Source organism: Mustela lutreola, chromosome 9, assembly GCF_030435805.1.
Source record: "Mustela lutreola isolate mMusLut2 chromosome 9, mMusLut2.pri, whole genome shotgun sequence".
Taxonomy (NCBI): Eukaryota; Metazoa; Chordata; class Mammalia; order Carnivora; family Mustelidae; genus Mustela; species Mustela lutreola.
The window spans coordinates 48,304,919-48,326,367 of NC_081298.1; the positions used below are offsets into that span (position 1 = coordinate 48,304,919).

The 21,449-nt window shown below is 43.8% G+C and overlaps 1 protein-coding gene across 2 annotated transcripts; it reads left to right on the plus strand.

Annotated features, from left to right (window-relative positions):
- The first annotated feature begins 251 nt into the window (after positions 1-251).
- CST8 (cystatin 8) lies at positions 252-6,233 on the plus strand. Of its 2 annotated transcripts, XM_059134046.1 has the most exons (4): positions 252-467; positions 698-1,026; positions 4,471-4,584; positions 6,083-6,233. In XM_059134046.1, the coding sequence occupies exons 2-4, from the start codon at positions 751-753 to the stop codon at positions 6,164-6,166; spliced, it is 474 nt and encodes a 157-aa protein (XP_058990029.1). In that variant the 5' UTR covers positions 252-467; positions 698-750; the 3' UTR covers positions 6,167-6,233. The 2 variants fall into 2 exon arrangements, with proteins under 2 accessions (XP_058990029.1, XP_058990028.1); XM_059134045.1 differs by having other exon boundaries at positions 252-1,026.
- The last annotated feature ends 15,216 nt before the right edge of the window (positions 6,234-21,449 follow it).

Consider the following 21,449-nt stretch of genomic DNA (forward strand, 5'->3'; position numbering starts at 1 on the left):
CATCAGGTTGGCTGGGTGACCCTTACCCTGGTAGGACAGCAGAGGAAAGTGCTATTGGCCCAAACAGAGGGGTTCCTGAGGCCAGGCTTTGGGGAAGCTGGGGTTACTGTGCAGGTGAGCAGGAGACCTCTGGATGGTCCCCACAGCTTGCCTGCTGTGTGTGAGCTGTCTGCACCAAAGGACAGTGGTTGCATCACAGGTGCTGGATTATGTCACAAAGTGTGTCCTGCCTATAGAGACATGGACAGAGAAGAGATCAGGAATGGGGGGGGGGCTGACTAGAGATTAGGCACAAACTGAGTGCTATAGACCCAGGAGAACCACTGGCTGAGGCGTGGGCTACACCCAAATGCACAAGGAAGAGGGAGCAACCAGTGGGTATAGCAGGTTGGAGAGACCCCAGAGAGCCAAAGCCAGGAAAACTTGGGGCAGCAACACTTTCCACAGTCACATCTTAGAGGCCTAAGGTGTGGAAGCAGGATTGGGTGGTGAGGTGACCAGTGTAGGTCCTGGCCGACCTGGGTCTAAGTGTTCTCTTTGGAATTGTAGACCACAGCTGTGGGATGGATGGCAGAAGGCCGTTAGCAGGGACTCTTTAACTGGTTTCTTGTGGGTCAATTTCCTCAGAGACAGGGGTAGCCCTAAAGGGGAACCTAATGGCTCTTTCTTGAATTGAACTGGGCTGACGCTATTTTAGATCTTGGAACCAACAGCAACCGTAGCCATCCCATCCCACCTGCAGCTACAGCCATGGGAGAACGAGGAAGCTTGTTTGTGTCCTGGGACGGAAGGTCCATGACTAGATCCTGGGGAACTTGCTTGCTTCTGCTTACCATTTTGGTGGCCCTGGTATCCAGCACAGACCCAGGCAAAAAGAAGGTCAAGGTGTTGAGAGAATTAAAACTGATCAATGCCTCAAATGCCAATGTGAAGCAGTGTCTCTGGTTTGCCATGCAAGAATACAACAAAGAAAGTGAGGATAAGTACCTCTTCCAAGTGGTCAAGACAGTACAAGTCCAGCTGCAGGTAAAGATGTTCCCTCTCACTAGGCACTATGCCTATGGTGTCCCCGATTGAAGCCAGACTGAAAGAGTGGGCATGGGAGAAAAACAATGATATACAAAAGTCCTAAGTATGTGAGTGATCAAGTTACTTATACCTTTGCATGTCACTGTAACATCACTGCACTTTCTATGGATGCTTCCACTGTTTTTCTAAGTACTTTATGTGTACTAACTCATGCAAACTCCAAACTGCAAATCAAGTGTTCGTGATTTTTATTTGCTAGGGTTGGGAGACAAATTGAGTGCCATGAATATTCTGGAATAATGCTGCCATGGACAACATTTCAATCTGTCCACATAAGGTAGATTGTGGGGTTGAAAAGAGGCATGTGGTCTGTCTAATATATAGATAATAATAATAATAAATTCTATAAATAATAATAATAATAATAATAATAAATTCTCTTCTCCTATGGTCTGTAATTCTTTGAATCCAGCATTCGTTTAGTGCAAGTGGAGGCAAACTGATTCTGAGTTTGTAAAACTGCATCCCTCCTCACAGGGTCAGGCATAGCCCAGTGCTAGGAAACATTGCTTAGTTGGATTCCATTGAGGATGATGCTCCCGGAGCTTGCAACACATGGCCCTGCATGCTATGGTCAAGAGGAAGCCCCCAGAGTGGGGACTGAGCTTAATATACAATCCTCAGTCTGCAGGTTCATGGTGTGACTTGTAATTCCACCATGAAACTTGCGGGAGTGAATTGTAAAGATACTCAACAGAGAGGTCATTGTTGGTGGGGTTTACTCCACTTTTTATGTCTCCATATGGTGTGTCCATTTGCAGAAGTTAGGCCAGTGTACATGTTGGCACTTATGACCCCATCCTTTTGGGTGGGCCAACAGTGCAGCTGTGAGCCAACAGTCTTGGGAGCCAACAGTCGGAATTTCCATGATATCATGCTGATGGCCTCTGTGTATTGACTGTCACACTGCACAATCCACCTGGAGAACTCCTGGAGCCCTTTGAAATAGAGGGATGGATTCTGGCTCTTGTAACTTCACCAGACCTCCTTGCAATTGTCTTTCTTTGGCACCCAAGTAGCACACATATTCAGTGAGTTTCTCCCACACTAGTTCTATGTTAGCTGCTGGAGATGAGGTGGTGAGATGGACAGAAATAATGACTCGTAGGGCTCCAGCAGCCTAATCAGAAAGGAACAGTGCCAAACCCGCCTGAGAGCTGGGGCATCTGACCTGATGAAACAGTACTGGGGGTCCAGAGGTCAGGGGAAGACTTCCCCGGAAAGGACCTGAGGAACTTGTAAATGTCTTACTGCACTGGCCTCACCGTCACCAATTAAATGAGGATCTCTAAGTGGGACCCAGGTCTCATATGTGTTAAAACCTTCCAGGTGACCCCAATATGCAGTCAAGGCTGAGAATCACCTCTTTAGGGAGTGATATTGGTGCTAAACCTGAGGGTAAATTAAGAGGGAATCAAGTGAAGGATGCTGGTTGGAAGTCATTTTGTTCAGGTTTCCCATAGCAGATCCTAGTGCTAGAATTCAAGTGCCATTAGTTTATTTGGGAGGCCATCCCAGAAAGCACCAGGAGGCCGGAGGAGGAGGGAGAGAGGGCAGGGAAATGGCCAGTACAGAATGAGTTACTCTGCAGGTGACCACTATGGTCCTCCCTGTGACCTTGGGAAAAGATGCAAATCCTGCCTCAGAGTTTGGCCACCCTGCAAGGAGGGAAGCTCAGTTGCTTACTATCAACTCCCATCCACTGATGGCTAAGAGGTTTTCTTGGCTCCTGCAGGTCAAGAAGCCTCCAGACAGGGAGACCCAGGGAGTGGCAGTTTTTGAGAACAGCAGAGGACTTGGGCACCATTCATAGCATCTGCTACAGGAGGGGAGCCAGGAGGACTGGGGGGCTGCATGGGGGTTAGGAAGAGCAGTCGGCATAGCTGGCTGCCAGTTGGAAGGAACATGGCTCACTCAGCAACTCAAAGGAGACAATGTGACTGGCCAGAGAGGTGGGCAGGGGCCAGACTCCTCAGGGCCTTGAAGATCATGGGAAAAACCCTTTTAAATTATCTTAGGAGTGTTGAGAAGCCACATAGACATTAAGTCAGGGAGGTCTTGGGATCCATATGATCAGACTGGGGTTTTAAAACTGTCTATCTGGTCTAGTTATTTTTAGAAAGGATTGTGAGTGTTCCATGAAAGTGATCATGTAACCAATAGCCTTGAGCTTCCCTCAGGTCGGGTTTGCATTTCCCTGGAAATGAGCACATTGCACCCTTTGCTGCCCTCTGGTTGGCTGAGTAGAGAGGGCAGAAGTGTGGAAAGGGTGGATCACGTGGTTAGGGAATTGAAGTTTAGTTCTGGGCACCTACCTCTGTTGGAGCCCTGGGTCTCACCTTCTAGATGGAGGGTCACTGGCCACTTAGTTCCTCTGCCCAGTTTCCCTACGGAAAACAGAGGGAGTGACAGCCTTCCAGCAGAGGGCTGGTGTGCAGCCTGAGTTACTGTCTGCCAAGCTCGAGGAGCAGTGTCGGGCAAAGAACGAGCACCCGGTGAGGGTTAGCATGTATTAGGACCGAAATGAAGTCCTGTTGGTGTTTGGGTTTGCCTCCATGATATTTTCGAGGTTCCCAACTTAACACTCAAACCCTAGGGGCAACTCTGTCAGTGTCTTGTTGTCAACTAACCAGCTTCTCCCCCATGGCAGGCCAGAGTCACCTTGTTAACTCTTTGGAATGTAGCTAAAATGTAATACAATTTTATTAAAGACTTGAAGACAGCCATGAGGAAAGACACCCTCTTTGCCTCCTGCTATAATCTCTTAAAACCAGATAAAAAGTGATTTAAATGAGCATCATGAGTGGCCTTAACCACACTCAGCCATTAGTGAGTTCAGAAACTGCTGATGTCTTACTGAGGACCTACTGCTTCTCTGCTTACTAAACACTCAACAGAGAATAGCAAAACCAACTCCAGCCAACACGGCCCCTTTAAGGACTGCTGGCTAAAGTGATGGAGAAGCCCTCCAAAGCAGGAGTTGTCACCAGATAGCAGACTTCAGAGGGAGGGTGTGGGAAAGGAATCAGAGAGGAGCATCCAATGTGGCCGCAGGGCCTGTCCTTTCTTCTGGCCTGTGGGAACCTGTAGTATCTCAGGCCCAGAACAGCTGATAGTTCTGGTAACCTCGTTCTTCTCCCTGATCCTTCATGGACCATGTGGCGTGCCCTGGACTCTGGGACTCTGAAGAGAGGGGATGGGGATTAGGCGATAGGGAGAGAGGATGAAGGGGAGAGTGGTTTTGTTGTTGTTGTTCTTGTTCTTGTTCTTGTTGTTTGTGGGTTTTTTTGTTTTGTTTTGGTTTTGGTTTTTTGGACTAAAACTTAAAGAAAAGTAAAATAAAAATCTTTTGAATAAAATGGCACCATTGCTAATTGACAGGTTACGGATCGTTTGGAATACTTTATTGATGTCGTAATTGGCCGCAGCAATTGTAGAAAGTTTTCAAACAGTACCGAAAAATGTTCCATTCAAGAGAACTCTAAACTGGAAAAGGTAGGTGACCAAATTTCTGTGATGGTTTCGGCTGCTCTGAGCCCCAGACAGAACTTGGGTTGCCTGTATCCTTTGAGGTCTGGATCACTCCCAAAGTTCTGCCCCAGAAGTGGGCTTTAGAGCAGAGCATAGACAACAAGGGAATGTGATGAACCCCTCTGAGTCTTTTCCTACCCCTCCTCCTAGGGGCAGAATGCTGCCAGGGTCACCCTTATTGCAAGGGATTCATCAACTCTGGCCTCTTAGTGTAGGAAAACTTGACAACATATGTTCATTGAAAGTCTGTCCTCTTGGACCCAGAGGACCTAGAGCAACTCAGCCATTGCTGGCCCCGGATTGCTCATTCTTGTGAAGACACAAAAGGAAACTCATTCATCCACTCAGCTATGCATCAAAGCTTACTTTGCCCCAGGTGGTATTTTGGGTGCTGGAGATTAAGCAGTGACTAAGCTGGACAGTGTTCCCACCCCCTCACAGTTACAGTTGATTCTCGCCAGGCTCAGCCATGATTTCCAGGAAGGTCATGGAAGAGCCCAGAGACACCCCCCCCCCCCAAAAAAGGGCTGATCTGGCCCAGGATCTTTTAGCCTCAAGCCTGTATTTCTGATCTCAGAGGTGGGGAGAGCCCCACATTGATCCAAGTCCTAAGTGTGATTTTGGTGAAGGCTTTCTTCAGATCTGTGGTTCATTTTCTTTCTTTCTTTCTTTCTTTCTTTCTTTCTTTCTTTCTTTCTTTCTTTCTTTCTTTCTTTCTTTCTTTTCAGTTAGCCACTGTATAGTACTGTATAGTACATAATTAGTCCTTGACACAGTGTTCAATGATTCATTAGTAAGTGTAACACCCAGTGCTCATCAGAGCACGTGCCCTCCTCAATACCCATCATCCTGTTACCCTCTCCCCCTACACTCCTCCCCTCTGAAAACCCCAATTGTTTCTCAGGGCCCATAGTATCTCATGGTTCAAATCCCTCTCCGATTTCTCCCCCTTTGGATTTCCCTCTCTTCTCCTATGGTCCTTCATACTCTTGCTTATGTTCTGAAATGGAGAGAAGGTCTCTTTGGAATAAAAGATGGCAGGCCCTAGAGCTCTCCAGACTGGTCTGGTTATTGGAACAAAAGGCAATATTAGACTTGTTATTAGAAAAAAAATACATTATTTAATTAAGATAACATACATTAGATCATATCTGACATAGAATTGCTTTCTTTACACTATAGAAAATATTAGAGAGAATTAAAAATAAAATCGTTTACATCTGATCTCCCAGCAAAACATGATGATTGTTAGTATTTGCTTTCTATCCCTGGTGCTTGTGGGAACAGAGACTCCTCCAGGTATCTGCTGATGGCTGCAAAGTTCTAGCAGATTCCTAGGAACACTCATTGATGGCTGATGAAACATCCTCCAGCATATTCCTAAGCTAATACCTAGCAGTAAGACACAATTTCCCCTCTTTTTTGGTATTACTGATTTTGCTGTGATTGTGGTCTTTTTCAGAAAGTAATGTGCAGTTTTTTGGTTGGAGCACTCCCCTGGAATGGTGAATTCATGGTGATGAAGAAGCAGTGTGCAGACGCTTAGGGGGTTCGGAAGCACCCCCTGCCCCCACCACCTTTCTCTGTGAGGAGATAAATGGCATGCATTGTGTTACCAATGTGGTTTCCTCATGCATGCTTCTTTCCTTATTTTGTTTCCTAGTTTCTTATTAGGTGGTGACAAAAGATGGGTATGTCCAATTCCTTTTTCTTTTCTTCCTTCCTTTTTTTTTGGCCTCAAGGGAAACCCTTTGACTTTGGCCAACTTGGTGACTCACCACCAGGAATAAGTTTGTCCCTGAGTACAAAGGATTGAGTGAGGTCTGCAAATTTGTGGAGGCATTCATTTTAGATTGGGTAATAACCCCTTCCAGAGGTCTGAAGCCAGAAGGTGCTAACTCAACAGGTTCCTTCTGGAAGCTTCCTTTTCAGCCTGAGGCTCTTTTTCCTGAGAGTTCTGAGTCCACAGGTCACCTGGGCTGGGATAGCTCCTGCAGAAGAAGCAGTCTTCCCCTGTGGGGTCTCTGTGATTTGGGAAACTTGTGTTTCTTCTCCTGTAAATGTCAACAATGGTCACACCAAGAGAGGGGAAGGACAATGACACCTCCAGAGTAAGCCGCGTTGTTCCTGTGTACCTGCTTGTGTGTGTGTGTGTGTGTGTGTGTGTGTGTGTGTGTGTATGGAGAGATTGAGAAAAAGAGAGACAGAGACAGAATTGGGGAATGGAAAAGGAAGTGGGCAAATAAGGATGATACCAGGAGATGAAATTCTCTTGAAGAAAATAATCATTAAAAACAAGTCAGTCTAGAGGCACCTGGGTGGCTCAGTGGATTAAAAGCCTCTGCCTTCGGCTCAGGTCATGATCTCGGGGTCCTGGGATCGAGCCCCACATTGGGCTCTCTGCTCAGCAGGGAGCCTGCTTCCCCCTCTCTCTCTGCCTGCCTCTCTGCCTACTTGTGATCTCTGTCTACCAAATAAATAAAATCTTACCATGCTGTCTTGATGATGACAGCTTTGTAATAGAACTTGAAGTCCGGGATTGTGATGCCACCAACGTTGGCTTTCTTTTTCAATATCCCTTTAGCTATTCGAGGTCTTTTCTGGTTCCATATAAATTTTAGAATTATTTGTTCCATTTCTTTGAAAAAGATGGATGGTACTTTGATAGGAATTGCATTAAATGTGTATATTGCTTTAGGTAGCATAGACATTTTCACAATATTTATTCTTCCAATCCAGGAGCATGGAACATTTTTCCATTTCTTTGTGTCTTCCTCAATTTCTTTCATGAGTACTTTATAGTTTTCTGAGTATAGATTCTGTGTCTCTTTGGTTAGGTTTATTCCTAGGTATCTTATGGTTTTGGGTGCAATTGTAAATGGGATTGACTCCTTAATTTCCCTTTCTTCTGTCTTGCTGTTGGTGTAGAGAAATGCAACTGATTTCTGTGCATTGATTTTATATCCTGACACTTTACTGAATTCCTGTATAAGTTCTAGCAGTTTTGGAGTGGAGTCTTTTGGGTTTTCCACATATAGTATCATATCATCTGCGAAGAGTGATAATTTGACTTCTTCTTTGCCGATTTGGATGCCTTTAATTTCCTTTTGTTGTCTGATTGCTGAGGCTAGGACCTCTAGTACTATGTTGAATAGCAGTGGTGATAATGGACATCCCTGCCGTGTTCCTGACCTTAGTGGAAAAGCTTTCAGTTTTTCTCCATTGAGAATGATATTTGCGGTGGGTTTTTCATAGATGGCTTTGATGATATTGAGGTATGTGCCCTCTATCCCTACACTTTGAAGAGTTTTGATCAGGAAGGGATGCTGTACTTTGTCAAATGCTTTTTCAGCATCTATTGAGAGTATCATATGGTTCTTGTTCTTACTTTTATTGATGTGTTGTACCACATTGACTGATTTGCGGATGTTGAACCAACCTTGCAGCCCTGGAATAAATCCCACTTGGTCGTGGTGAATAATCTTTTTAATGTACTGTTGAATCCTATTGGCTAGTATTTTGTTGAGTATTTTCGCATCTGTGTTCATCAAGGATATCGGTCTATAGCTCTCTTTTTTGGTGGGATCCTTGTCTGGTTTTGGGATCAAGGTGATGCTGGCCTCATAAAATGAGATTGGAAGTTTTCCTTCCATTTCTATTTTTTGGAACAGTTTTAGGAGAATAGGAATTAGTTCTTCTTTAAATGTTTGGTAGAATTCCCCCGGGAAGCCGTCTGGCCCTGGGCTTTTGTTTGTTTGGAGATTTTTAATGACTGTTTCAATCTCCTTACTGGTTATGGGTCTGTTGAGGCTTTCTATTTCTTCCTGGTTCAGTTGTGGTAGTTTATATGTTTCTAGGAATGCATCCATTTCTTCCAGATTGTCAAATTTATTGCCGTAGAGTTGCTCATAGTATGTTCTTATAATAGTTTGTATTTCTTTGGTGTTAGTTGTGATCTCTCTTCTTTCATTCATGATTTTATTTATTTGGGTCCTTTCTCTTTTCTTTTTGATAAGTCTGGCCAAGGGTTTATCAATTTTATTAATTCTTTCAAAGAACCAGCTCCTACTTTCGTTGATTTGTTCTATTGTTTTTTTGGTTTCTATTTCATTGATTTCTGCTCTGATCTTTATGATTTCTCTTCTGCTGCTAGGCTTAGGGTTTCTTTCTTGTTCTTTCTCCAGCTCCTTTAGGTGTAGGGTTAGATTGTGTACCTGAGACCTTTCTTGTTTCTTGAGAAAGGCTTGTACCGCTATATATTTTCCTCTCAGGACTGCCTTTGTTGTGTCCCACAGGTTTTGAACCGTTGTATTTTCATTATCATTTGTTTCCATGATTTTTTTCAATTCTTCTTTAATTTCCCGGTTGCATGGTACTGGCACAAAAACAGACCCATAGATCAATGGAACAGAATAGAGAGCCCAGAAATAGACTCTCAACTCTACGGTCAACTAATCTTCGACAAAGCAGGAAAGAATGTCCAATGGAAAAAAGACAGCCTCTTCAATAAATGGTGCTGGGAAAATTGGACAGCCACATGCAGAAAAATGAAATTGGACCATTTCCTTACACCACACACAAAAATAGACTCAAAATGGATGAAGGACCTCAATGTGAGAAAGGAATCCATCAAAATCCTTGAGGAGAACACAGGCAGCAACCTCTTTGACCTCAGCCGCAGCAACATCTTCCTAGGAACAACGCCAAAGGCAAGGGAAGCAAGGGCAAAAATGAACTATTGGGATTTCATCAAGATCAAAAGCTTTTGCACAGCAAAGGAAACAGTTCACAAAGTCAAAAGACAACTGACAGAATGGGAGAAGATATTTGCAAACGACATATCAGATAAAGGACTAGTGTCCAGAATCTATAAAGAACTTAGCAAACTCAACACCCAAAGAACAAATAATCCAATCAAGAAATGGGCAGAGGACATGAGCAGACATTTCTGCAAAGAAGACATCCAGATGGCCAACAGACACATGAAAAAGTGCTCCATATCACTCGGCATCAGGGAAATACAAATCAAAACCACAATGCGATATCACCTCACACCAGTCAGAATGGCTAAAATCAACAAGTCAGGAAATGACAGATGCTGGCGAGGATGCGGAGAAAGGGGAACCCTCCTACACTGTTGGTGGGAATGCAAGCTGGTGCAACCTCTCTGGAAAACAGCATGGAGGTTCCTCAAAATGTTGAAAATATCATCTGCGAAGAGTGATAATTTGACTTCTTCTTTGCCGATTTGGATGCCTTTAATTTCCTTTTGTTGTCTGATTGCTGAGGCTAGGACCTCTAGTACGATGTTGAATAGCAGTGGTGATAATGGACAGCCAAAAGACTCCACTCCAAAACTGCTAGAACTTATACAGGAATTCAGTAAAGTGTCAGGATATAAAATCAATGCACAGAAATCAGTTGCATTTCTCTACACCAACAGCAAGACAGAAGAAAGAGATATTAAGGAGTCAATCCCATTTACAATTGCATCCAAAACCATAAGATACCTAGGAATAAACCTAACCAAAGAGACACAGAATCTATACTCAGAAAACTATAAAGTACTCATGAAAGAAATTGAGGAAGACACAAAGAAATGGAAAAATGTTCCATGCTCCTGGATTGGAAGAATAAATATTGTGAAAATGTCTATGCTACCTAAAGCAATATACACATTTAATGCAATTCCTATCAAAGTACCATCCATCTTTTTCAAAGAAATGGAACAAATAATGCTAAAATTTATATGGAACCAGAAAAGACCTCGAATAGCCAAAGGGATATTGAAAAAGAAAGCCAACGTTGGTGGCATCACAATTCCGGACTTCAAGCTCTATTACAAAGCTGTCATCATCAAGACAGCATGGTACTGGCACAAAAACAGACACATAGATCAATGGAACAGAATAGAGAGCCCAGAAATAGACCCTCAAATCTATGGTCAACTAATCTTCGACAAAGCAGGAAAGAATGTCCAATGGAATAAAGACAGCCTTTTCAATAAATGGTGCTGGGAAAATTGGACAGCCACATGCAGAAAAATGAAATTGGACCATTTCCTTACACCACACACAAAAATAGACTCAAAATGGATGAAGGATCTCAATGTACGAAAGGAATCCATCAAAACCCTTGAGGAGAACACGGGCAGCAACCTCTTCGACCTCTGCCGCAGCAACATCTTCCTAGGAACAACGCAAAAGGCAAGGGAAGCAAGGGAAAAAATGAACTACTGGGATTTCATCAAGATCAAAAGCTTTTGCACAGCAAAGGAAACAGTTAACAAAATCAAAAGACAACTGACAGAATGGGAGAAGATATTTGCAAACGACATATCAGATAAAGGACTAGTGTCCAGAATCTATAAAGAACTTAGCAAACTCAACACCCAAAGAACAAATAATCCAATCAAGAAATGGGCAGAAGACATGAACAGACATTTCTGCAAAGAAGACATCCAGATGGCGAACAGACACATGAAAAAGTGCTCCATATCACTCGGCATCAGGGAAATACAAATCAAAACCACAATGAGATATCACCTCACACCAGTCAGAATGGCTAAAATCAACAAGTCAGGAAATGACAGATGCTGGCGAGGATGCGGAGAAAGGGGAACCCTCCTACACTGTTGGTGGGAATGCAAGCTGGTGCAGCCACTCTGGAAAACAGCATGGAGGTTCCTCAAAATGTTGAAAATAGAACTGCCCTATGACCCAGCAATTGCACTATTGGGTATTTACCCTAAAGATACAAATGTAGTGATCCAAAGGGACACATGCACCCGAATGTTTATAGGAACAATGTCCACAATAGCCAAACTATGGAAAGAACCTAGATGTCCATCAACAGATGAATGGATCAAGAAGATGTGGTATATATACACAATGGAATACTATGCAGCCATCAAAAGAAATGAAATCTTGCCATTTGCAACAACATGGATGGAACTAGAGCGTATCATGCTTAGCGAAATAAGTCAAGCAGAGAAAGACAACTATCATATGATCTCCCTGATATGAGGAAGTGGTGATGCAACATGGAGGCTTAAGTGGGTAGAAGAAGAATAAATGAAACAAGATGGGATTGGGAGGGAGACAAACCATAAGTGACTCTTAATCTCACGAAACAAACTGAGGGTTGCCGGGGGGAAGGGGTTTGGGAGAAGGGGGTGGGATTATGGACATTGGGGAGGGTATGTGATTTGGTGAGTGCTGTGAAGTGTGTAAACCTGGTGATTCACAGACCTGTACCCCTGGGGATAAAAATATATGTTTATAAAAAATAAAAAATTTAAAAAAAAAATGTTGAAAATAGAACTGCCCTATGACCCAGCAATTGCACTATTGGGCATTTACCCTAAAGATACAAACGTAGTGATCCAAAGGGGCACGTGTACTCGAATGTTTATAGCAGCAATGTCCACAATAGCCAAACTATGGAAAGAACCTAGATGTCCATCAACAGATGAATGGATCAAGAAGATGTGGTATATATACACAATGGAATACTATGCAGCCATCAAAAGAAATGAAATCTTGCCATTTGCGACAACATGGATGGAACTAGAGCGTATCATGCTTAGCGAAATAAGTCAGGCGGAGAAAGACAACTATCGTATGATCTCCCTGATATGAGGAAGTGGTGATGCAACATGGGGGCTTAAGTGGGTACGAGAAGAATAAATGAAAGAAGATGGGATTGGGAGGGAGACAAACCATAAGTGACTCTTAATCTCACAAAACAAACTGAGGGTTGTTGGGGGAAGGGGGTTTGGGAGAAGGGGGTGGTATTATGGACATTGGGGAGGGTATGTGTTTTGGTGAGTGCTGTGAAGTGTGTAAACCTGGTGATTCACAGACCTGTACCCCTGGGGATAAAAATATATGTTTATAAAAAATAAAAAATTATATTAAAATTTAAAAAAAAAAGAGTGAAATCACACACAAAAAAATATCTTAAAAAAAAAAAAGTCAGTCTAAAACTGTAAGAGACTCTTAATCTCAGAAAACAAACTGAGGACTGTTGGAAGAGAGGGTGGTGGGAGGGAATGGGGTGGCTGGGTGATAGACACTGGGGAGGGTATGTGCTATATAGTGAGTGCTGTGAATTGTGTAAGACTGATGAATCACAGACCTGTACCCCAAAACAAATAATACATTATATGTTAATTTAAAAAGAAAGAAAGAAAAACAATTAGTCAGTCCAAGGACACCTGGGTAGCTCGGTCAGTTAGGTGTCTTTTTTCAACTCAGGTCATGATCCCAGGGTCCTGGGATTGAGTCCTGCATCAGGCTCCTTGCTCAGCGACGAGCCTGCTTCTCCTTCGGCCTACTCCTCTCTCTGCTTGTGCTCTCTCTCTGACAAATAAATAAATAAAACCTTAAAAAAAATAAGTCAGTCCAATGGGGAATTATTTAATGAGTTTTGCAGATGAAAGAGTTCTGGAGATTAGTTGCACAACAGTGTGACTATGCTTAACACTATTGAACTGTATACTTAAAAATGGTGAAGATGGTAGATTTTATATATGTTTACCAGGATTAAAAATTAAAAAAAAAATAAGTGGATGTGTCTGTTTTAACCATAGTGTTGAGTACAATTCAGAAGGCCAACTATATTTCAAACATGCATACACAAGGGCCAGGCTTCACCTCACAGGTCCTGGAACTTGGTAGGAATTGCAGTATTTCTGCCCCAGACTGAATGAGGCCGTGAAACTCAAAGCTGATTCCTTTTGCCTCTGGTCCCTGTGTTTTACCCAACTGATGTATTACAGGTAGGGACACTGCACCACTTGGAGCGGCAGGGGACGTGTGACATGCACCTTGCAAAGCCCTTGCTTTTCTGTGGCTCTCCCTGCTCTCCCCATTAGCCTCCATGATTTTCTTCAGGCACTCCCAGCTCTATGCCACTGCTGATGAAGCCCCTGCCCTGCTTCCTCTTCCCCCTCTCAAGATACTCATCTAATTAAGGCACCAAGGTTTGGATCTGAAACAGATTTTTGCATTACTTGGACCTACTATGCTTATCCTGATTAAAGAGGATTCTTTCCTTCAGGCCAGGAGGTCTCCATCAAAAATTACCCTCCATCCCTCCACCTCTGACACATGGATGGATCTCCTTATGTGGGGGCAGCAATCTATCACTCAGCTTTGGAGAGGCTTGCAGGACTGCTCAGCTTAAGGCTCTATGAGTCTCCGCTGTTTGTGGAACAGTGTAAGTCATGTGAAAATGTTTTAGGAAAGACTGTGTTTTTGGAATAACATCTTGGAATTGTCTTTCCTTATGGATAGGTGGGCAGGAATCGGATGTCTGGAGCAGGCCAGCAGGGCTGTGTGGGACTAGCCTGGACAAGCTGGGGATGGGGGTGACTGCTGTCTCTGCTCTGTTTGGGTCGGCTTCCCCCGCAAGTCCAGAGATATGCCATGTGTGTCTATGCATTCATAAGCAGGGGCCTATTTCTAAGTATATTTTAACATTTAAATTTTATTTAATTTAACCTCATCTCTTTTCAATCTGTCTCTCCAAATCTCTTTCATTTCATGAAACAAAATGCAAGGCAGGCTTTACTTTCATTTTCTGGATTTCATGTCCTTGTTGCTAAGATGTTACTGAAGTACACTTTCTCTCTCTCTCTTACACACACACACACACACACACACACACACACACACACACACACATTCACTTCCTCTGTGGAGAAGAGGAGTCCCCCAAGGTAGGCCCTGCAGTCTCCATTAGGTTGTACTGTCTGTGGGCCTTGGACCCCAAGTACTTCTGTCTGGGTCTGGGACACAGGAGCACTGGAGCACTGGAGCCCCAGGAGGCCATGAATATGAGAGAAATGGGTCTTGACAAGACAAGCCACATGATTTTGGTGCTGCTAGACTCAGAACTGGTATGGGTGGGGTGGGGGTGTCCTGCATTCACCTGATGACTGGTCATGGCCATGCTGTGTGTAAGAACAAGAAATGAATGCATTTAGCCAAATCCTGGGCTGGGTGAGAACCACACAGGCTGAGACCCCCACAGGCAGACAGGGGTCTGCCAGGACCAGAGGTGAGCCCTCTGAGGACACATGGACAGCAGTGGCAGGGAGGTCAGGGCCTCAGACCTAGGAAAGGTCCAGGTGCGCCATGTGGAGAGCACAGTCCAGTTCTGATCTCCATCTCAGAGGATGTGAGTGCTGTCCCAGGTGTGATGCTTCATACTGCAGCACCTTTATCACCAAATCTACCCCTGATATGTTCTCCATGACCTTGGAGAGCATCAGGACTGCCTGGCTCCCAGGGACCTCCCGGAACTGAAATAGTGGGGGTGGGTGTGCAGAGTGAATTTGCATGTCTGCACAGGGAGGGAGGGCATTTCCCCTTCTATGCAGTTGGTAGTTTTAGATTGGATTTTGTAGATGCATTTCTAGTGTCTCCAAAGGAATCAGGGACAGTCAATCGGTCAAGACCCAGGGACGGATGGAAGCTAGTGAGAGTATAGGAAGTATGGAGGGACACCACCTCCAACTTCATGCTCTGCAGTGGGGGTTCCCTGGGAGTGGGCTGCAAGGTGGAGCTCTGGAAATGGACCCGGGACTCAGAGAAAGGGCTGCCCCACTTCCTCTCTCCCAGTGCCATGTTCTTCACTTCTTGCTCTTCTTCTGGGTCTTTGTCAAGAAAAAAGTTTACCTGAAACTTAGAATAAGATACAGAGAAGTCAGTATGTACTTTTTATGCCAATTTAGACATTGTTCAATGGGTCTAACGAGGAGTTTTGAGTTTTCCAGGGATTGTACCTCTGTTTGATATTCTGTTCATTATTGGTTAAAAGCCAGACTTTAAAGTCATGTGTTCATTTGTGGGCATCTTTTTTTCCTGAAAGGTGCAAATGACTACTGACTCTGAGATGGGCCTCCTCACATCACTGTCACTTGTTAGGGAAGGGAGAGGGGTTCAAGACCGTAAGTGATAAATACAAATATCAGTGAGTGAAAAGCTGTATTGATGCATATAAATGCTGGCCCCTAGTTCAAGGGCTTGGAGGCTATGAGAAACACTCATCAGTCAGCTGGGAGTCCAGAGAAAGTAACACCAAGAATGCCATATTTCACCCTTGACTAGGAGAGGGTAAGGGCTCAAACAGACAACTGCCACCCATTGCCAAATGGGGACTTTTCGGTTTTGAATGTATGATGCCAAGAGACAATGAAGTGAACAATGTGCTCTTGGAGCAATAGACTTTCCTGTTTTCTGGTTCTAAACTCTTCCGAGTTTTTGTTTTTGATATCTACACCCCCGAATACAGAAACATTCTGAGTGAGCAGCAGGGAACACTGACCACAAGTCTCAATAGTCTGAAAAGACAGATTCCTGCCTTGTTAACCAGATTCCTGGGGATTTGTCACATGCACCACGGATGCAGATAGATCACCCAGGTACAGCTGATAAAACTCCAGACTATGCCCTGTGTCTGAGGTAAGGTGACAAAAACCTCAGGGCCCCATATAGGCATGTCTGATTGTAAAATTAGCCCCTGACTTTGGTTTTGAATAAAACCACACTAGTTTGTCCCCATAAACTGCCTGAAAGCCAGCACGTGCTGTAGGACATGTCCAGGAAACCGGTCCAGAGTGGAGATTTGACTAAAGCCCATACATTGAACATCTCCTTCCCCATGCCATTACCATTTTAAAAACAGAAATAAAGAAAACAGAAAGGATGGCATAGCCATATTCTAGTAAACTAGTCAGGTCATTGTGGTTGTTTCCATGAGGGAAATTTTACCAACCCAGAGTCTTGCTTCTATTAAAAAAAGAACACATTAACTTCTTAAAAATAAGAAGAAAAAAAAATCAGTTAGCATTTGTGGGGAAAAAAGGAGAAAACCCATTTTCTTGTGGCAAATGTCAAACTGGCAAAAACGCTTGTTTTGTTGGGCAGATACTGATTTATGCACTGAACAAAGCAGAGTAAATGCGTAGTTTACAGGCTTTAATAGTTTAAATGTCAGCAGAATAGAAGAATCAGATAGCACTTACAAACCCATAAACAGGAAATCCAAAGGAATGCTAACAATCCACCCAGGCTAAACTCAGGAAAGAAATTAAAGCATAATATAGGGGAGCACCAAACTAAGAAAATAAAAATGTGATTGAAATTTGTATATTCATGAAATGGAGACTCTTGAACTTTTTTTTTAAAGATTTTTATTTATTTATTTGACAGAGAGAGAGATCACAAGCAGGAAGGAAGGCAGGCAGAGAGAGGAGGAAGCAGGCTTTCCGCAGAGCAGAGAGCCCGATGTGGGGCTTGATCGTGGGATCATGACCTGAGCAGAAGGCAGAGGCTTTAACCCACCGAGCCATCCAGGCACCCTGACTCTTGCATTTTTCAAGATTATGTCAAAAACAAGAAAACAGGCCCCCAAATGGGTCACTTATGCTAAGCCCCTGACACTAAACTGAGATTTAGTTTTCGTTATAGTCTGGGCTCTCCTAGAAACAGAATCTTAGTCAGTCGGGAATCACCTGATCAGCTCTAGTGAGGTAATCTAGGTAATGTGCATGCCATACCCTAAAGCAAAGTAACCTAGTGATAACCAGTCTGGTTTCTTTCTTTCCTTCCTTCCTTCCTTCCTTCCTTCCTTCCTTCCTTCCTTCTTCCTTCCTTCCTTCCTTCCTTCCTTTTGCATGTATCCTACTTGATCCCACTTCCTCCTGCCCATAAAAGTCTTCATTTTGTACTGCTCCGCCAAGCTTCTGATATCTGCTGGACTGCATGCTGTCTGGTTTAAGACACACTGAATAAGGCCACTAAGATCACTAAAATTTACTCAGTTGAATTTTGTTTTCTAAAAATATTAAACCTGGGGCGCCTGGGTGGCTCAGTGGGTTAAGCCTCTGCCTTCGGCCCAGGTCATGATCCCAGGGTCCTGGGATCGAGCCCCACATCGGGCTCTCTCCTTGGCGGGGAGCCTGCTTCTCCCTCTCTCTCTCTGCCTGCCTCTCTGCCTACTTGTGACCTCTCTGTCTCTCTCTGTCAAATAAACAAATAAAATCTTTAAAAAAAATTTTAAAATATTAAACCTGTAGGATATTCATAAGAGACAGTTACCACATACCAATCTTGGCATGTTGGAAATTTCTTGGTAGACAAAGGTACACCAAAGAACTGCAGGAGAGAAAGCAGAGGAGAAAGTATTAATATCAGAAGTAGTAGAATTTCATTTATTCTTCTCCTACCCACTTAAGCCCCCATGTTGCATCACCACTTCCTCATATCAGGGAGATCATATGATAGTTGTCTTTCTCTGCTTGACTTATTTCACTAAGCATGATACGCTCTAGTTCCATCCATGTTGTCGCAAATGGCAAGATTTCACTTCTTTTGATGGCTGCATAGTATTCCATTGTGTATATATACCACATCTTGATCCATTCATCTGTTGATGGACATCTAGGTTCTTTCCATAGTTTGGCTATTGTGGACATTGCTGCTATAAACATTCGGGTGTACGTGCCCCTTTGGATCACTACGTTTGTATCTTTAGGGTAAATACCCAATAGTGCAATTGCTGGGTCATAGGGCAGTTCTATTTTCAACATTTTGAGGAACCTCCATGCTGTTTTCCAGAGTGGCTGCACCAGCTTGCATTCCCACCAACAGTGTAGGAGGGTTCCCCTTTCTCTGCATCCTCGCCAGCATCTGTCATTTCCTGACTTGTTGATTTTAGCCATTCTGACTGGTGTGAGGTGATACCTCATTGTGGTTTTGATTTGTATTTCCCTGATGCCGAGTGATATGGAGCACTTTTTCATGTGAGGGAGACAAACCATAAGTGACTCTTAATCTCACAAAACAAACTGAGGGTTGCTGGGGGGAGGGGGTTTGGGAGAAGGGGGTGGGATTATGGACATTGGGGAGGGTATGTGCTTTGGTGAGTGCTGTGAAGTGTGTAAACCTGTTGATTCACAGACCTGTACCCCTGGGGATAAAAATATATGTTTATAAAAAATAAAAAATTAATTAAAAAAAAAGAAGTAGTAGAATTTAGAATAAGCAGAGTGAAGAAGGAGTCTTTCTCTAGAAAATTTATTCTGAGATGCCATGAAAATACAAATACAATGGCACTGACAGACACCTAATCCCAATAATATAGAAGTGATGAAATCACAAAGAGAGTGGAAAATTGAGAAAACTCAGAAGTTGGCACATCTAGTTGGGGGCAGGATCAAGGATCTAGATCAAGTAAGTCAAATAATGAGACCATTTTGTTTCCAAGGGATATAAAATGATTTCACTGTACTCTACAAGGGAAGAGAGTAAGGAGAGAGAATGAAACCTAGGACTGCAGCTGGAGAGAATGGCCAGAAGACCCTGCATAGACACCTTTAAGTTGAGGGATGGGAAATATGACCCTTCTGCTGACTGTGGGTTCTTTGTCCCTGTTGATTTTTCCTGGTAAATTGCACTCTGCCAAATGTCCCCAAGTCTCCTGCGGAATGTGCCCCTGATTTCCTGTCAGGAACTAGACCAAAAGTGGTGTATTCCAATCGTTCCCAGTCTCCCTCTCTAGCACCTCCTAACTCAACCAGCGCCTACACTGAATTGTTGTCATGACACCAATCTCTATCCTCAAGTATTCAAAGGGCCATCAAGGGCAATTGTGTTTAACCAGTATCATTTATGTTGATACTTGATGCATTTTCCTCACTTTCAAAATTAGATTATATAGAATATAGATTAGTCTATAGAGCAAAGGGACATGATCAAAGTTTTCTCTTGCCTTGTTCACTAGACTTCCAAAGAATGTGCTGGGGCTGGTCAACTCACTGCCATTGACCTCATTCAGGGCCAGTGAGAGATGTTCTGCAGTCCTCCCTGAGGAACTGGACCTCTACTGCGGGTCCCACTGGTGTGGCTTTTCAGGAAGGAGAGGGGACTTTCAGTGCCTAGATGGACCTTCTGCAGGCCTGGTGGTGGGGACTGGACAATTCCCTCCTTTTACACTTCCACCTCTGTCCAGAGCTGTTTTATTCTCCCCCAGGAGGCCCTTGTCTGCTCCACACCTGTCTGGCTATGGATCTGTTAGGACGCTTACATTTGTGAGTCACCAATATACTCAAGCCAGGGCAGTGGCCTTGGGGACAGACAGTAGAAGTGGCAAGATCTAGTGCCTCCTCCCACTTGCTCACTATAGGCCTTGTTCCACCAAAGAGTCGAAAAATGTTAGTTCTATGGTCTCTTTATTCTTGAGCTGACACAGAGTTTGATTGTTGCAACTTCAAAGTAGGCCAGGATCAAAACAGACTAGTGTTCTTGGCCAAAGAACAGAGAGTCCTTGGACTGGCAATAGGTTAGGCTTGAGTTTGGGAGATCTCCAGCTTTTATTTAGACACAGGGTGCATCTGTAGCATGCACCCTCTTATCTATGTGAACAAGAATGGGAATCTGTGGATCACTTTTAGGAAACAATTGCCAGGGGGTTGGTAATGACTTTGTTCACTACCCCACACAGCTTTTCAACTTGGACATTGCAAATGATAGGCTTATCCCAAGGTATGCACACATGCAAGTGCCTTTCTTGCTCTGCCCTGCTCTGCTGGGTTCTAATGGCCTAAATCTAGTCCCTCGGTGCATATGCAAAAGAAGCCCCTTCTGTACTCACTCACTCAGCCTCACTTGCTACTGGAAAAAGAAATGGAATGTGGGACTGTTCCCATTGCCAAGATGGGGAGCCTGACCTATGGTGGAACTAGGTTCAACTTGCTCAGTGTTACAGCAAATTCACCCATAAGGCTAAAGATCAGAGAATTGCTCTAAAGTCCTGGGAAACACACCCTTGCCTTCCTCCTGACAAAGAAAGTTGATTTGAAATAAGGGTGATTTCTGCAGGCTCTTTTCCAATTCAGCCACCCTGGGAGAAAGACTTAAAAACACTCCTATAAGAAGAATCACCACAGTAGACTATCATGGCTGGAATTACCAGTCACATAAGTCTATCTGCTTCACAGAGAAGGTGAATGCCAGGGAGGATAGGCAACTTTTCCAAAATGAGACAAGAGCCCAGGTGTCCTGACTCCAGGGCTGGTGTTTCATGTGTCTTGCTGTTTTGGTTTCATCCCTTGTTGTTGATGCTTCTGTAGCTCAGCATCTGTTTTGGCAAGTGGCCAGTAAATAATGGAATGGATGATGGGACCACTTTCCTTCCTAGCCTTATTTGCTTTTCAAGGTCATTAATCCAAATGGAACAGGGCTCCCTTGGGGCAGATTTTGAAACCTTAGTTGCACAGCCTTTCATGGGTGTCTCTTTCTGGTAAATGGCTAGAATCTGTTCTCCTGAGCAGATCCTCAATCCTGCAGGTGGAGAAGGCTTCATGGAGTTTGGATTGGAGGGCAAGAGGTATAGAGAGAGAGGGAGAAATAAATTGCTAGGCAACTTAATTTACTAATGTTATCTGATCCTACAGCCTGGTTGACTCCAGAATTTCCACAAAGGAAAGTTCCCCATAGCAATCTGGAGGGAAGAGGAGTTGGAGGATTTGTCTAGATCTGCTTTCCCACAATTTGTATAGGAATGAGAAGGATACAATTGTTCATACCAAGTGGAGGAGCTACTGATTGCTATAACCACCGAGACAGAGGGTGTCAAGGGCCTTGGACTCCACCCCCCCCTGCCACAGCCCACCATGCTTCTGACTGTACCCTTCTTAAAAGACAACCTTTGATACAGGTTAGCACTATCCATTGGATGCCCTCTCCTTCACCTAAACCCTGCCTAATATGTCGAAAGTGATCTGTATTGAAAAACACTAAAGATGGTGACTGCCATTT